Here is an 18,267-nt window from a genome sequence, read left to right on the forward strand (position 1 = left end):
TGATAGATTTTACATGTAATATTTACTACTCAGTTCTTCACAAAAAATTGGCTTGTTAAGGATGTTGTCAGTGTTTTTCCATACGAAGTTGAGAATTGCTCCTTCCTTGTCTGTAAAGAATTGAGTTGGAATTTTGATGAGGATTGCATTGAATCTGTAGAGAGCTTTTGGTAAGATGGCCATTTTCATTATGATAATCCTACCAATCTATGAGCATGGGAGTTCTTTCCATCTTCTGAGGTATTCTTTGATCTATAGAATGCCATTTGGGGGCATTATCAAATTATCAAATCTATTATAAAATATTAATAAAATTATGAGTGTAAAGTTTTATATATTTTTACAACTTATTAGTATATGGTAATTTTGATTTGTACATGTTGTCCAGAGAACAACCAAAAAGTACTTTTGAGTACGACTGAAAATAAATCACAGTGAGCTAGAGAGGTGACATAGTGGTTAAGAGCACAATGGTTAAGAGTTCCCAGTACCCATACAGAGCTTACAACCATCTGTAATCCAGACCCAGGGGATCTAATGCCCTGTGTTCTCAGGGCACTGGTTGTTATACAACATGTAGTTGGTGTACAAATATACATTCAGACAAAACACCCATACACATAACATGAAATGGAAAAAGTGCATTGTAATTGTCTGTATTATGACCTATTGTTTAAAAAGAGTGTGTGTGGTTTAAAAATAAATTAGAAAAAATACTGTTTGCTTTGTTTGTACTATTACTATTGTATAGGCTTCCAGTCTTTGTTAGTGTTTAATTTTTCTCATCTTTGATATGTTCTTTAATGTTTTTGAAAAAAAATGCTAATTTCATTTATATACTGAAAAGTCATATGGTAAGTATTCCACAGTTATCCTGAGATTATTGGACCCTGGAATGAGAGGATATTTTGAAAAGGAATAATCAGCATATTTCTGTTTTTATTTTATTTTTTATTTTCTTGATTGGGACATAATTCAGCTAAAATATTGTTTAAATAGCCAAGTAGACACTTTATAAATGAAGACAAGTAGTTGGTCACAGGTATAGGAAAACATGTTTCCCACCACTAATTATTATAGCATTATAAATCAAAACCATATTCTTGTTAAAATGTCTGCCTTTAAAAAGAGAAAAAAATAAAAACAAACACCTACTGGCAAGGTTGGGCAAAACAGGAGCTCAATCTCCAACTTTTATGCTGCTGATAGGGATCAAGGTAGTGTAGCCATTATGGAGAACAGTGTGCAAGCTCCTCAAAGACTTCAGTACTGGCCTGCTGTAGTATCTGCATAGCCAAAAGACAAGAGATTGTTATCTTGGAGAGACATTGCATGTGTCGACTAGTTTTATGTCAGTTTGACACAAGCTAAAGTTATCTGAGTGGAAGGAACCTCAATTGAGAAAATGCCTCCATGTGATCTGGTTGTAGGACATTTTCTTAATAAATGATTGATATGTGAGGGCACAGCCCACTGTAGGGAGTGCCATCTCTTGGCTGATGGTCCTGGATTCTATGAGAAAGCAGACCGAGTAAGCTATGAGGAACAGTCAAGAAAGCAGTACCCCTCAATAGCTTTTGCATCAGCTTTTTCCTCCAGGTTTCTATCCTGTTTGAATTCCTGTCCTGGCTTCCCTCAGTGATGAACTGCAATGTAGCCAAATAAAGCTTTCCTCTCCAACTTGCTTTTGTTCATGATATTTTATCACAGCAGTAGTAGTACTAACTAGGACATTACTCTGTGTTTCATGTAACCCTGTTCAGTGCTCTGTCTGTGGTTTTAATAACAGTAATATAGACTGCAGAAAATAGGCTCTAAAGATGTGGAAGCTTGGCATGACACGCATAATCACAAGTCTCAGAAGGCCGAGGCAGAATGATTCTGTGACCAACCTGGGTATAAAGAGACCGTACTTCAAAATCTGGAAAGAAGGAGCTAGGTATGGTGGTATATACCTGTTATCCCAGTTCTTAGGTCTTGGAGACTTGAGGACCAGGAGTTCAAGGTCATTCTTAGCTACAGGATAAGTTCAAGGCCAGCCCAGCCTGCCTGTAGCCCTGCTTCTAGATACATGAATGAATGGAGAATTTTGGTTAAAAATTGAAGACCTTTTTGAAAGATTATTACTTCAATATTACTAAAATTTCATAAGTAGAGTTTGAAAATATCCTATACTGTGGTTACTGGAAATTCACTTTTTAAATAGTAGCCATAAGCTAGTTATAATGATACTTACATCACAGTATGAAGATTCCTATGATTTTATTAGTGATAATAGAGGAGAAAATTTGCATGTAAATTATTTGCCAATACTTGTAACATATCTAGCATTTCTGGCTCTAGTAACATCTGTGTGTGTGTGTGTGTGTGTGTGTGTGTGTGTGTATGTGTGTGTTTCTCTGTACACAATTTTAAATTTTTTCTGCATATTATAATATTTGAATATATTCTTACAATTATTTTTCTGAAATATATAGTACATTAAAGTTTCTTTAAAAATATTTCTTTCTTGGGGGGGGATGCTAGGGTAGTGAGGTAGGAGTGGGTGGGTAGGAAGAGTTGCATCCTTATAGAATCAGGGAGAGGGGGGATGAGAGGAAGAACCAGGAAAGAAGATAACATTTGAGATGTAAATACATAAAATATTCAATAAGAAAAGCAAAAAAAAATTCTTTTTATATTTCCTATTATTAACTTGAGAAGGAAAAATCATTTGTTAATAGACTCATCTTCATGTTTAACCCATATCTATATATCAGTTTATGGAGACTTCTAACTATTTTGAGGTAAACTATTTGGGAAAGAGAAGAAATGAAACAATATAGAGAAAAAATTTACCATGTGGAATTAAAATAATTCATTTGCCTTCTTAAAGTTCTAGTTTCTACTTAGATACTAGATATTCTAGTATCTAAAATAGTTTTTATTAGTTTTTATAGTTTTATTTTTTAATTTAATTTTTAAAATATGTTTAATTATTTATACATTTATATATTTACATCAAACACTGCCCTTCCTCTCACAGAGACCCTTCCCCCATCTCTCTCCCCTTCTCTTCTGAGAGGGTGGGCCCTGCTAGGTATCCCCCACCTTGGCGTATCAAGTCTCTGCCAGGGTAGGAGTATCCTCTCTCACTGACTGTCAGACAAGGAGGCCTTTTTGGGGAACGAATACCTCAGTCAGGTTACAGCTTTAGGGATAGCATTCTCCCCTTCATTAACCCATCCCCCTTGTGCTCCAGTTGTTGGGGGACACACATGGAGACTGAGTTGCACTTCTGCTGCTTGTGTGCCAGGGACCTCAGTCCAGCCTGTGTATGCTCTTTGGTTGTTGGCTCAGTCTTTGAGACCTCTCAGAGGTACAGGTTAGTTGACTCTGTTCGTCTTCCTGTAGGGTTCCCATCCCCTTCAGGGCCTTCAACCCTTCCCCCAACTTTTTCATAAGAGTTCCCGACCTCTGTCTAATGTGTTTGGCTGTGGGTATCTGCATCTGTTTTAGTCAGCTAAAACAGCATCAGAGAGGATAGTTACACTAGGTTCCTGTCTGCAAGCATAACAGAATCATTAATAATGTCAGGGCTTGGTGCTTGCTTGTGGGGTGGGTCTCAGTTGGGCCAGTTAATGGGTGGCCATTCCTTCAGTTTCTGCTCCATCTTTGTCCCTGCATTTCTTTCAGACAGGATACATTTGGGGTCTAAAGTTCTGTGTGTGGCCTGGTGTCCTATCCCTCCACTGGGGGTCCTGCCTGTTTGCAAGAGGTGGCCTTTTCCGGCTCTATGTCCCTACTGTTAGGGATCTTGACTAATCTCACCCGCATTAGTCAATTAGGAGTCCTGGGAGCCCCCCATTGCCAGCAGCTGAAGATTTCCACTCATTTTCTTGGTCCTCTGGGTCTCTGCACACCTCATCCTGCCTCCCCAAAACCTATTCTTCTCCCCCTCCCCTTTCCTACCACTTCCCTTTCTCCCTCTGCTTTCTTCATCATGGAATGAATCAATAGATGCAGATTTACTTGTAGCTTACATGTTTTCACAGTGTACAGATTCATAAAAATACTGAGTCTTAAAATTTCAGCCTAGGTATACCCTATTTTTTAGTATCTAGAAATTTGTATGCATATAACTGTCTCATATATTTCAACATGTTTTTAAAGCCACAAACATTTATTTAACTTTTAATACTGTTTTGTCTGTAGATATTAAAATGCATACAGTGGTGAAAAAGTTGTGCTTAATTGAGAAGATTATTGGATACCTAAATGAATTCGTGGGTCAAGATGGCAAGGTAAGACAATGAAGTCAGACATTTATTATAGGTCGGCTTTTTTGGTAAAGAGGTTATTTCTGTATGCCTCTGCAGATGTGCATGTACATGTGTGTGTTGTATGGTGTATGCATATATGCATGCAAGCGTACTTGCCTGTGCATGGATGTGTGGAGGCAAGCAAGTGAAACTGGATATCTTCTTTCCCTCTCCATATTACTTTTGAGATGGGGTTTTTCATTCAGCTGTACTTCACTCAGGGCTTTTGTTGGACTTCACTCAGGGCTTTTGCTGGTTAGGAATCTGTAGCATCCATCTGCCTCACCCACCATGTTCTGGTGTACTACACTGAGATTGTCCATGGAAGCTAGGGCTCAGATCCAGGTCCTTCTGCTTACAGAGCAAGTAATTTCCCCACTGTGCCATGTTTCCAGCCCAGTAGGTTGGTTTAATTTGTTTGGAACTGAATTTAGAGAGAATAGTTGGATTTGTAGTGTCAAAAGGGATACCCACTCATCTTTTTTTTATTTCTAAAAAGGGTTTATAAAGGAGAAATAAGATAGTTTTATAAAGAGAAGTGTATTCAATATTGCTTTTATTTTTAAGTAGTTTTTTAAAATTAAAATAATCATCAACTTATGAGTATAAGGGTTTCCTGAATATATGCCTGCACATCATGTGGGTGCCTGGTGCCAATAAAGGGCAGAAGAGGGCATTGGATTTCCTAGAAGTGGGGTTACACACAGTGGAGAGCCACCCTGTGGGTGCTAGGAGTTGAACTTGGGTTTTCTGCAAGAAGAGGCAGTGTTCCTTAACCACTGAGCCATCTCTCCAGCCCAGTGTTTAAAGTAACTCTCAATATAATTTAAATATGTAATATTTAACATCCTTTCATCTTAGTTTCATATAAATTGATGAGAAAGCAATTAAACTTAGAATAGGATAATGTGGTATATTTTATCTTCTTTCCTGCTGGCAGGTTATAGAATGCTTGATTCGGCCATGTCTCACACTCCTGAGGAAGGTTGTGTGTGCTGACCTGGTTATCCGTGCCTCTTTGTCACAGCAGGCCTCTCTCTTGACCCTCTTACTCAGAGGTGAGTAAGTAGTGCCCGAAGGGCTCCACCTGTGCTTATACTCTGACTGAAGGCTAAAGTTACTTCTCACTGTAGTAGGAGAACAGAGTTCCTTACTGTTTACTATACTGAAAACATAATCTTAAAAAGCACCTAATGTGTGTTTGGAATTATCCCTTCTACTGCTGTTGCCCAAGTAGGCAGCAGCTGAGAAATGCTGAGTGAACGTGGATTGGTCTCTGCACCTGCTTGTTAATATGGAGTTTACTACTTATATGGCGAACATTGTGAAGAGCAAGGCCAGCTGTTTTTTTCCTTTCCCTTAGTATCTGTGTCCTACCTCTGTTTTCTCTTGCACCTTCGCTTGGCATTTGTGTATGAGATCAGGCTGGGATTGAGACTGGAGACCTAACTCTATCACACTGAGTGACCTACTCTGAGCATCTGTTTATGCGTGTCATTTTAAAAACCATTTTTAAAATGTGCTTTAAAAAATAATTCTAGGTTTGATTGGATGTTAATGATAATTTGAGAGAAAACATGGGTTTATGTTATTTCTTATCATTTGCTTTTAATACAGACTTGAGTATTTTTATACGAGGTAGGATTCTCCAGAGGAACAGAGCACAGAATGAGTGTGTTATGCAAGGGGGTCTGAAGGCGGACGGGCAGAGGGCACCAGTCCCCAGATTCCGTCTGTGCTGCGGCCGAGATCCAGCACAGGCTGCCTTGGTTCTGTCCAGCCCTAGTCAGGTTCCCACCCCAGGCTGACCAGCATAGTGTTCTACAAGCACTGTGTTTCCTCCAGCATCACCTCACTGCTTTTAATTATTCTAAAGAGGCGTTTTGGTCAAATGTTTCAATATTTTGTGACCTGTTAGGCATTGGTGAGATAAATGATGTTTATATTAGAATATTTAGTATTATAAAATAATTTTATTTTAGAATTTTACCCTCAGTGATAATCTGCTTACAAAATGAGTAGGACACAGTTTAAGAATCATTTGTGAAAGTCCAAACCAGGCTAAAAAAAAAAATTCATTTTTAACATCATAAAATTATATAAGTAGAGTGTGAGATTTTTTATAGATCTTTACGTAGTGATCACCTGAAGGGATAGCAAGTATAGACTTCTGATTTCATCTTTCCCCTTTAAAAACACTTACTTATTTTTCATTTGTAGCTTTCTTTTTAAAATTGTTCTCAGAAAGGGTATCTCTCTGCAGCAGTTTTTGGCTAGAACTTAGTATAAGGTGGTCTTGAAGTGATCAGCTTCTCTCTGCCTTCTGAGTGCTAGCAGAACACACTGTGTTCCATTGTGTCTATCTTTAACTTTTTTTATGTTAATAATTCTCTTATTAACTCTTTTAATTTCATCTAGTCTCTCATTTACCCATTTTCTTTTAAATTATTCAAATACTGCACTTATGAGTATCTAGCAGATACTAAAGCATTTTTGCATGTTTGGGATGGTGTTGGGAATTAACTGAAGTTTTGTATGTGCGAGACAAGTGCTGCACCAGTGAGCTACACTCCTAGCTTTCAAAAGTACTTTCTATGGCCACATAATCTGTATCCTTTGGGTATTTTTAGCAATTGTTCTCTGTCATGTGTACACAGGGAAATTTTTATTTTTTAACCAGCTACTCTGCCAGGAAACTATTCCTCTGTAAGCATTTATGAAGCACATACTATGCTTTAGATGCGGTAGTAGGCCCTTTTATTAGAGTTATTAGCATGCCAAAGGGACTGTCTTTATAAACAATTAAAAATACAGCATATAATACCTGAAGTGGGATGCCTGGTACCAGAGGAAGTGCTGAATGTGTTAATTAGTGTGAGGGAGGTAATAGATGATGCTTCTAGGAACCATGGTGTCTGAGCTGGGCTTTGAGCATTGCATGGGAATTCAGATGGACGTGACTGAGCTACTGATAATGGAAGAAGATATGCTCCACACGTTAGCTTGCTAGGAGCAGTGTAAATTCAAAGGAACATAAATGAAGGGGAAATGGAAATTGTAAGGAGGGCAGCTCGTGTAAGATCCAGTAAGAAAGAGCAGGGAGGAATTATACGAGACTGTTAAGTGGGAACATGTGTTTTAGAGATTATTCTGTCCTAGTATGGAAAACTGATTGACAGGCTTTAATGATTAAATAATCTTGGCAAAGCTCTGTTTTGAATTATAGCCTTGCTATGACAGAATCTTATACTATATTGTAGGGATAGAATCTAAGTTAAATAGTGAGGGGATGGGAACAGGAACAGGGATGAAGTGAGTGAGGGAGGGGAATGGAGGCAGAGAGGATGGATTCTGGAATTATTATTCTAGAGACCAGCATCAGGGTGCAGATCTAACTTCCTTGTTCAGTACAATAAACTTATATACAGTTTTTCAGCTAACCAGGGGGCAGTTACAGAATCAGTGGCCAAGCGGGAATTGCACACATTGTCCTGCTGAATGTAATTCACTTGTCCACGACTCTGTAGGGGAGAGGGTTAATCATCCAGGGAGATTGCCATGCCTGTGAATAGGGAAAGCAGCCAACTCCCTGATTCACCTGTGTGCTGGAGCCATCTCAGAGTACCATGTACAGCAGGTCAGGATTCTTGGAGGAGGTGCAGGAGCCAATGGAGCTTTGCTCTCCATCTCACTTCTTCCCCACCAGGTTCCCTCCCATAGTCCCCAGAAGACAGTATTCATGATATCGTTAGAGAGGGAGGAAATTGAGGTCTCACAGGTACTTGGGTGCTTCAGCATATTCCTAGTACTAGCTAGATATGTAGTAGAGGCAGAAGAACTCCAAATTCTTTATCTTTCTTAAAAATGATAACAAGTTACATATCCCCATTGCAAAGTTCCAGACAGTTGTTGAGCTATACAAAATAAAATTCTATAGGTTTTTTTTTTTTTTTCAGGGCCTTGCGCTTGCTAGGCAAGTGCTCTACCACTGAGCTAAATCCCCAACCTTCTATAGGTTTTTATCATCTCTGTTATTTTCTAATATCCCTTAAAAAGAATGACGTATTGTTGTTTTTTGTTTCATTTGCCATATTACTGAATATTTGTTTCAGATTTCATATTGTCAGAAATCATTTTTCGTCATCTTACGCATGCACTGTCATAAGAACTGCTGCCCTTACTCTGGAATGTGGTTAAGTTCTTCAAGCCAGTTTCTTCACAGTCTGCTATGTCTGGGGGTGTCTCATTTAAAATTTTTTTTGTAGATAAAAATAATAGTTCAAATAGGCTGTTGAGGAGAAGATAACCAAACTAAAGTGTGCATGAGGTTTTGCTGCCTTAGTAAAAGATAAAATGAGGGGTGTAGTATATCACATGTGAAATGAAGGAATTGGCCTGGGGTGGAGTGGGAACTGAAGTTAAGCAGTTCTCACACAGGGGAGTAGGGGAAAGAGTGGATAAAGGAGAAATGAAAAGTAAAGATATGAAAGAATCCTTATGCAACCTCACTGGTTTATAAGCTATTTAAAAATATATCAAGAAACAAGCTTGTATTATAGCTAAAGCCTTTAATAAACTTAAATATTTTAATGGAAATAAAATTTAAGGTAAGGTTCCAAATCTGTTTTAGCCTCATACAATAGCCAGTTGTACTTCAGAAATTTTTTACTATTTATACACTCCAAACCATCTTTTTAATATTCGTTCATTTTTATATAATTCTTATTTTTTTACTTTTTAGGTTATATTTTTAATAATGCTAACTACATATTTATCTTTTTGTACAATTAGGAAAGTTTGTATCTAAAATACAGATTTCTTGTTTGTGAGTCTATAAATGTGAAGATTCTGTATTGTTACTATTTGTGTGTGATGGTACAACTATTAATTCAGTTTGTTTAGTATTTCTTAGTTTTCAAATAGTGAAAAATGTCTCATTGGGAATGTTGCAGAAGTAGATGAGGCTTTTTTTTTTATGGTAAAGGACGTGACTAGCCCTCTGAACTAGTATGTGGTGAAGCTAGTGTTATTACCTGCTAACTCTGGATGTTTTTACCTACATTTTCTCCTAGTGAGTAAAAAAGACAGAATAACAAAGCATAAGTACAACATTTTAGTATTAAGTCTAAGTTATAGGACCATATTTGTTCCTAAGATCCAAAGTTATAAAGGATGTCTAGTAAGAAAACTTCAGCTAGAATTATGTAACTTGATAAAGCATCCCTTGACTTGGATTTCTTTGCTGAGATCACCTGCAACTGGACAGTGTTTAGTGAACAAGTCTGCATGTGTGGCTCTGGACCAGTACTGTCAGCATTTTCTGGGAAGGTGTTGGAGATACACATTACTTACATAGAACTGTTGCCTTCCTAGTAACTCTCACACATTTGGTAGCTTGAGAGACAGTGTTTTAGATATGTCAGTTTTTCTGGGTTATTGCTATATTTCTTTTTCTTTCAAGTTTCAAGTGTAAGACATTTACAAGCTTAATATTTTATGAAATTGCATTCCCTCTTTCCCTCAGTTTCCTTGATATTTCATGAAGACTGTGCTGTGGTGGCTGAAGTCGGGGCATTGTTTTGTCTTCTGTTGTTCGATGAAGTATCAAGAATGGATATGTGGTGAGATATAAGGATTTTATTGGTGTGCTTTTGCCCTGAGTTATCTAAGGTATGATGCACAATTCTTTCCATGCTGTACACATCATTCATCCTCTTCAGTTTGAGTAGGTGTGAGTAAACGATATTTAAAAACCCATGCTTTCAGAAAGTCACCCTCAGTTACTTTTTTGAGCATAACTAAGTACAAAATTAAAAAAGTAATTATTATAGTGATTTTTGTCTTGGATATGTTTTTAATATATATTTCAGCATTGTATGCTTTAAAAATTATTATTTACAAGAGGAGAAAATATTTAGAATAATAATATTTGATTAATGTGACCCTAAGAAGCATCAGTCAGAGGGGTCACAGATGTCACTTGCTAGTATATCTACTTTGTTATATGAATGCTTATTATATGAAACTACAAACAGAAATACAGTTTACTTTCAGTTCAGGTGATAGCAAACACTCGACTATACTGAATGTTAGACTTAGTAATAATCTCAAATGCACTGTCTAAGAAGGAGTGGGCTGTACCTCTCAGAACTTTGGCCTACTCAGTTTTCATTTTGCCTTCTTTTTATAGGTCTGATAATTCTTCTAATAAACCTTCTTTGTCATCAGTCTTCAGTTTGCCTGTTTCAGTCTTTAGAAGGTAAAGAATTTGTCTTATTTTCATAACTAGTAAGTTTATTTCACAAAGGCGAAGTTGCTGTCTGTAATTGTTTCAGTCTCTTCTTTGTCAGGACTTCCAGAATTTCCTCACTGGGATTCTTTGAAGGGTCCATGAGTTCTGCTCCCTCCAATCAAATCAGCTTTTTACTTCAATCTCTTGCAAGTTTACAGGACAGCTTATTTCAGTGTCCCTTCAGCCCTGAGTCATTGTTCACATGCTGTCCCTTTCTCCACATATAATCTCTATTTTCAATCATTTGAAAAGAAGCTTTAGAAAATTTTTTTCACTGTTTCAAAATTCAGAATATAATCAAGATCATGTGTTGAATTTTATTATATGTACATTTAGAACTTGAAAATATATGTCATTTTTTTATGTATAATATACATGAAATTATACACAACCCTTGTATTTCTCAGTAAACACTAGAAAATACTATGCAGATAAAGAAAATGGCTGTTACTTCTAGGTCACAAACTTCTTCCACCTTTTTTAAATTACTTTTTACTACTCCAGAATGTAATTCTGTTTTCATTTTTGTCAGTATAGCTTATTTTTGCTGACTTTTATCAACAAAGTGCATTTAAAAAAATGTTTATTTATATTTCGAATGTTGCCCCTTTCCTTGTACCCCCTCAAACAGGTCTTCCTTCTACCTCCCCTCCCCTCCACCTCTGAGAGAGTATCCCCATCTATCCCACCTCCCCCAGGATCTCCCTACTTTGCTACATGATTAGGTTAATCCTTTCCCACTGAGGCTAGAAAGGCAGCCCTATGGTACATAAGTTCCAGGGCCTCAGACAGCTCTTTGTCAGTCACAGTCTCTAGCAGCTATTAGGTTTCCAAGGTAGTTGATACTGTTGGTCTTCTTATGGGGTCACCATCCCTTTCATCTCCTTCAATCCTTGCCCTAACTCCTAGGGGTCCCTGACCTCCGTCCAATGCTTGACTGTGAGTATGAGTGTCTGTCTCATTCAGCTTCTGATAAAGCCTGTCGGAGCACGTTAGATTCCAGTCTGTAAAAAGTCCGTAAAAGTGTTTGGAGTGCCCATGGGGTGGATCCCAAGTTGTGACGGTCACTAGTTGCCATTCCTTCAGTCTTTGCTCCATTTTTGTTCCTGCATTTCTTTTAGACAGGAGCAGTTTGGGGTCTAATGTTTTGTATGTGGGTTGATGTCTCCATCCTTCTATTGGGGGTCCTGTCTGACTACTGGAAGTGGTCTCTCTAGGTTCCATATCCCCACTGTTGGGAATTTTGGCTAAGGTCACCCATATTGAGTCCTGGAAGTCTCTCCCATCCCAGGTCTCAGATTTTTCTAGAGGTTCCCCCCCAGCCCTGGCAGCTGCATATTTCCATTCATTCTCCTGTTCCTTTGGGCCTCTCTCTTGTCTCCCTCCATACCTGATGCTGTCCTCCTTATTTCCTCCTTCCCTCTCTCACCCAAGGCCCTCCCTCCCTCTGCTTACCATGATTATTATGTTATGGACTGGGGAGGAAAAGGGGATAGGGATTGGGATGGGAGAGGGACATGATCTGGTATTTGGTGGGGGAAAAGAACGGAAGCCCTGATGTCTAGGGGGAAGAATGGAAACAGGCCATCTCAGGAGGTAGGAGTGGGAGGACCCTCCAGAATGTACCAGAGATCTGGGAGGTGAGAGACCCTCAGAACTCAAAGGATGGGGATCCTAGATGAAATGCCCTACAGTGGGAAGCGGGAACTTGTAGAGCTCATCTCCAGCAGAAAGACAGGACATCAAGAAAAGGATGGGGTTGATATCTCACAGTTAAAATTCTGACCCATAATTCTTCCTAACTGGAAGAACTACAGAGAGTAAATGGAGAAGAGCCCGAGGAAAAGAAGGTCCAGGGACAGGCTAAAATGTGGTCTAGCTCAAGTCGGGCAGCAAGGCCTGGCCCTATTACTGAAGCTGTGGATTGCTCAGAAAAAGGGACCTCTCCTGACTGCCCTCTAAAAGACCCAACAAGCAGGTGAAAGTGTCAGATGCAGATATGTACACCCAACCAATGGACAGACGCTGTTGACCCCTCTGATTGAATTTGGGAAAAGCTGGAGGAAGCTAAAGAGGAGGGTGACCCTGTAGGAGGACCAGCAGTCTCAGTTAACTTGGACCCCTGAGATCTCTCCGACACTGGATCACCAACCAGGCAGCATACACCAGCTGAAATGAGGCCTTCAACACATTTACGGAAGAGGACTCCCAGGTTTGGGTTCAGTCAGAGAAGATGCACCTAACCCTCAAGAGACTGGAGGCCCAAGGAGTTTAGAGGTCTGGTGGGGTGTGTGGGGTACAGACACCCTAGTGGAGATGGTGGGTGGTTAGGTATGGGATATGGAGAAATAGGAGTGTGGGCTAGGAGGAGAATAAAATCTTGATTGTGAAAGAAAAATAACAAAAAAGAAAAGAATAGAAGCAACTTGATTACAGTTTTTCAAAATATGCCAAGAGGCAAAACAGAAACAACAGCAAAAGAAGAATGTCATCCATTATCTTTCTTTGCAGCTCTTGTGTCTTTCTAACCTGCCCTCATGAATCAGTGTTTGGTTGCTTTCTGGCACAGAATAATCAAGGCTCCTTGAGACTAGCAGTAGCTGTTCATTTAAAAAGAGAGTTTTTTTGTCTAGAAAAAACCCAAACTTATTTGTGTGTGTGCGTGTGCGTGTGTGTGTGTGTGTGTGTGTGTATGTGTGTGTGTGTGTGTGTGTGTGCGCGCGCGCGCGTGCACGCGTGTGGAGAAACCAGAAAAAAGAATCAGATTTCTTGGGTCTGTGTCTATAGGCTTTTGTGAGCTGCCTGATGTGGGTGTTGAGAAGCTAGCTTGCTTTTCTTCAAGAGTGGCAAGTGCTCTTAACCAGTGAGACAGCTTGTCATCCCCAGTTTATTAGTTTTCAGTGGAAAATTGCTATTAAAATGTTTAAATTGCTATTAGAATGTTAAAAGCTTGTTAAAAGTAGCTTTACTTGATAAATCATAGTTTGATGTAGATATGAAATTATAGCATTGTTTCTCCTTCATTGGTGTGTAGAAAGTCAGAAAGAAAGCATGTGTTCTTGTAAGCTAAATGATATAATTACTTGTATTACAGTGGTCATTAATGAGGATTAGGGAATATGCGGGAGGGGAGCATTGTGAGGGGGTACCTGAAAAGAGAGGGATACTTCAGTTGGGATGTAAAGTGAGTAAAAAATAAATTAATGGGAAAAATTAGTCATTAATATGTAAATTAGAGACATGTGGGTTGGTGGGGGGTGTTGATTTTTGTTTTTTGCTTTTTCTCTTAAAGAGCTCAGGCTTCCTTGGTCCTGGACAAGAATTTGATTGCTGAACTATAGCTTCAACCTATTGGAATATGTTACATTATTAAAGTTATACTTTACATATAGCATATGAACTGGGACTGTCTTGCTAGCCACCACTGTTAAATTGCTTTGAGTTCATTTAAGAGACATCAGTATTTAATTTCTTCTTGTATCTAGAAATACTTGTGTAGTCTTGAGTTTATTGATCACTCGGTCAAAGGAAAGCAGTGCATGGAGTGCAGTCACTTAGTAACTTTGATCATAGGCAATTCTGTAGCTCCCTCGAGAGCCTTATTTTTGTCCATCTGTATGCCATTGCATTACCCAGTATAAGTAGAGAAATGGTGGTTTGGAACAGTGTTTGTCAAAAATAGTCGGCATCCTTGTTTTAGCAAACCACCTTTAATTTTCAGTGTAATTATGTTCCTGACTTCAGGGAGCACTGACTATCTCAGTAACAACCCTAATGTAGAGAATGTAGCCATTCATAGATAGGAAAGAGTAATACAGTATCTTGGAGAATGTAGAGGAGAGTGACAGAATAATTAAACTATTATGTAAGATGTGATAAATTTAACATTGTTATGTATGGGAGTCACAAAACTAGCTCACACTTCTGGTTCATTATTTGAGTCCTGTTTACTAATTTAAAGTTTGTAACTATTTAAATTCATTTTCTTTAGGTATCACCTACCAGTTTATGTGAATGGCCACCACGCTGTGAGTCCTTACTCAATAGTTTTGCCATTATCTACTGAATGTTTGGCCCTCAAGCCTGTGTCAGATATGCTGAGAATAGCTTGGAACCTGGCATGGTATCATGGGAGTGATAATCTATTGAAACAAACGACCTCTGAAACTAAAATTCAGGAGTAAGTAGTTATATTAAGATAAATCACAAACAAATTACATGAAATTAATTAGGCTTCAGAAGTTCTTAAAAGTTTTTAAAAGCATTTTTACCTTGATATCATCAACTGATTGTAATTTAAGATTATATTTTCGTTTTCTTTTAGGTCTGTGCTTATTAACAATTATATGCTGTCTAAACTGTTTCTAAACTGTATAGTGTTTATTCAGTTAATAGTTGTAAATCATTTGGAAAGAGTAATGTGTACCCAAGAATATTCTTACTTCTAGATGTGGTAATTGGCTCCCATGAGTAACAATATATTGGTGTGTCATTGATAAGAAGGGAAAGTCAGTATCCACAGTTGGAATGCTAATGTGAAACTGTGCTATTGATAGATTTATATGTTAGTATTTAACTATAAGTTAACCTTTATTGAAAAGCACATGAAGCCAAACAGAATTTTTAAGAGGCTTATGAATAGAAATAAGTATGGGCTTATGTTCTTTTTCTTTTTATGCTTAGATTTTCAGATACACTGCAGCTGTCCACAGAAGATATCCTTACACTGAAGATCACATACACGGATAGTGGGCTGAAGGACTGCCTTCAGTCCATTGTTCAGGCTGGAGGCCACAGGGATGTGAGGGCTGCTATTACCAGGATGAGTTTTTATCTTTTGAACGACAAACTGTCTTTGAAGGATGATATTGGTCCATGTGGGTTTACTTTAAAGTCCTTGGCCTGGCACACTGTGCTGAACAGGTTAGTGTAAATTTAAGGCTGACAGTTTGAAAGACCTGCTTTGAATTATGTTTAGGATTATCTTCAAACCTTTGCAGGGAAGAGTGTATATTTGTACAGTTGCTATCATGAGAGAGATGCTTTAAACAGAAAGAAAAACTAAACTGCTATTTACTTATCTGTGATAAATAATAACAAAAGAGAAAAACTTTACCTCAGTTCCAGCATTTCTGAAGAAAGTTTCTTATAATAAGGTTACAACATTGGCTGAAACATAGCTATTGGATTCATTACATTGAAATAATATTCATTATTTTAAACGAATAGAGCCATAGTAGATTGACGACAAATAGGTTCTGTACACCTGCTACTGGTCGTTTTATTTTGCCTTTGTTTTCTTCTCAAATAAATGATTTCAGTTTTCTTTCTGTTCAAATTCCATGAAGTTAATGGCCATATGGCTGTCTTTGGTAGTTATTGGAAAGACTCTATCTTGTAAATTTCAGATGTTGAACTGATAGCAGATGGCTCCATTTGAAACAAGACTGAGAAACCTTCCCTCAAAGCAATTTTTCATCTTATGTTTCACATGAATAGTGTAGATGTGTATTTTTCTAAATAGGCACAGCATATGATTTTCAAAGTGTTAGGTGATATGAGCTTGTGAATTTGAAGTTCTCCAGTTCCTTGTTAAGAGTGTAAAAGAACTTACCCTCTCCAGTGGCATGCTGAACCAGCTTGTGAGGTGGTGGTGTCACGATTATGGATTTTTCCAATTAATTACATAAAAATTATTATGCAGTATAATTTCATATATTGTTAATTTATGAATTAAATTATATGAAAAGTAAAAGCAGCAAACATGAAAATTGTCACTTTTTAATTGCTTTACATTTTACTATTGTCTGTGCTCTGGTGGTTATTTATAATAGATCTTTTATGGATGTACTGTTGTATTGTGTGCTATAATTTTTCACAGCCCCCTAGTAAATTGTAGCTAGAAATAGGCCACAGTAGGGATATTATTATACTATGTAAATCGGCAAACAAGCACATTAGTAATGTTTTATCAGGCTACTTCTTTTATACATACCAACTAAAGCATGTGCAAATTTTGCAGTTTCAATTCTTTTGATATATTCTGTTTGTCAAAAAAATAAACAACAAAAGCCATTAATATATCTTGATGTAATTGTACATGCTAGGTTTTCTTTTGCACATTAAAACTATAATTGCATGCTATACCACAGTGAAACAAAGGCTCTCTAATAAGTTTGTATCAGTGGAGCCTCCAGGGGAGTTCAAATTGAATAGTAGCAGAAACTATGTGAGAGTCACATTTTTTAGGATTATGTTTTCCACATACAAGGACAGAATTGTATGTGTGTGCCTCATAAGTATGCATCTGCTACAACCATGCATTTAGCCAAGTGTATATTGAAAATAATAAGAATAATAACAACGGCTGGTCAGATGGTTCAGTGGGTAAGAGACTTACTTCTCTTGCAAAGAACCCTCCTTATTTCCTAACATCCACATTGGGTGGCTCAGAATTTCCTATAATTTTAGTTTCTGGAGATTCCCTTCCCTCATCAGTCCTCCTTGGGCACCTGCACACACATAACACACATATATACATATACATAATCAGTTCCCCCAAAAGAAGCATCTGTGATGAAAAGGTGTTTTTTTGTCTTGTTTTGTTTATTTTTTATGTAATTGTTTCCTAGACAATACAGTGTAACAACTGTATGATAACATTTATATTGTATTGGGTAGTCAAAGTAATGTTACAGTTTAATGCTTGTGAGAGGATATGTGTAAGTTATACTTAAATACAGTGCTATGCTGTAGAAAGGACTTGAACAATTGCAACTGCAAATTTTGGTTTAGGAACCTAATTAATGCAGATTGGATGAATAGCAGCATGTAGAGATTATTTTGTCTACCCATGTACTCATTGAATCCCTTTCTGTGTTTCCCTGTTAAGCAGCCATGTACATTCATGTGAGGACCTCTTCTAAAGAAAGACTGTTTCATTTTTGCACTTGGACCAGAAGTTCTAGCTTTGAACTGTTTTTGCTTTTGCTTTTGTAGTTATTCCTACCAGTATATCCTTTAAACTTACTTAAAACTAATCCTCACTCACTTCGCATGTTACATCTCTCCAGTTATTTAAGTACAACTATAATTTCTTCTCTGATTTTTCTCCTTACATTCTCTCAATGTTCCTTAGACTTACTTGTTCACACTTCCTCTTTCACCATGATGTGATGACGTTTAAATAGGACATGTAATAAGGAATGGAGTAGGCAAGGAAAAGGGATATTACATTTTTTCCCCTTATTGCATTTAGTTAACATTGTTTACCTACTAGATGCAAGTCACTTCTAGGAAATTTAATAGAAAGCCAAATAGGTATGTTCCCTCTTATGGAACTCATGGTGAAGACAGCAAACAGTATTGTGAATAGTAAGTAGTACAGCGCCTGAGGAAGAAATGGGTGGAAGACTGGATGAGCAAGTTCTAACCTTATGCCAGTAGGGAACTAATATTTCAGTGGAAGAAATTTAAGTCAAGACATAATAGAGTTAAGAAGGATGAAACAGAAAAGATGCCAGGCAAAGGGGCATAGGCCTCCTGTAAGAGAATAATCTTTAAGCAAGAGAAAGAAAGAAATTACACATGGACTTAAAGAATATGGAAGTCAATACAGAATGAGTACAGGGATGATTATGTGTATTTATGATTATGTTAGATATCATGGAAAAG

At 37.7% G+C, this 18,267-nt stretch overlaps 1 protein-coding gene across 5 annotated transcripts in view; it reads left to right on the plus strand.

Annotated features, from left to right (window-relative positions):
• The window catches only part of Rttn (rotatin), a 169,745-nt gene that overhangs the window by 52,927 nt on the left and 98,551 nt on the right, over positions 1-18,267 (plus strand). For all 5 annotated transcript variants that reach the window (XR_015642117.1, XR_015642118.1, NM_001170436.2 and 2 more), the window contains 6 exon segments: positions 4,195-4,283; positions 5,242-5,359; positions 9,826-9,922; positions 10,492-10,560; positions 14,585-14,773; positions 15,277-15,516. Coding sequence is in view for 3 of the 5 variants with exons in the window: in NM_001170436.2 (NP_001163907.2) it covers positions 4,195-4,283; positions 5,242-5,359; positions 9,826-9,922; positions 10,492-10,560; positions 14,585-14,773; positions 15,277-15,516 (802 nt within the window). In the remaining 2 variants the exon portion in view is untranslated.

Source organism: Rattus norvegicus, chromosome 18 (assembly GCF_021556685.1).
Source record: "Rattus norvegicus strain SHRSP/BbbUtx chromosome 18, alternate assembly SHRSP_T2T, whole genome shotgun sequence".
In the NCBI taxonomy this organism is placed as follows: domain Eukaryota; kingdom Metazoa; phylum Chordata; class Mammalia; order Rodentia; family Muridae; genus Rattus; species Rattus norvegicus.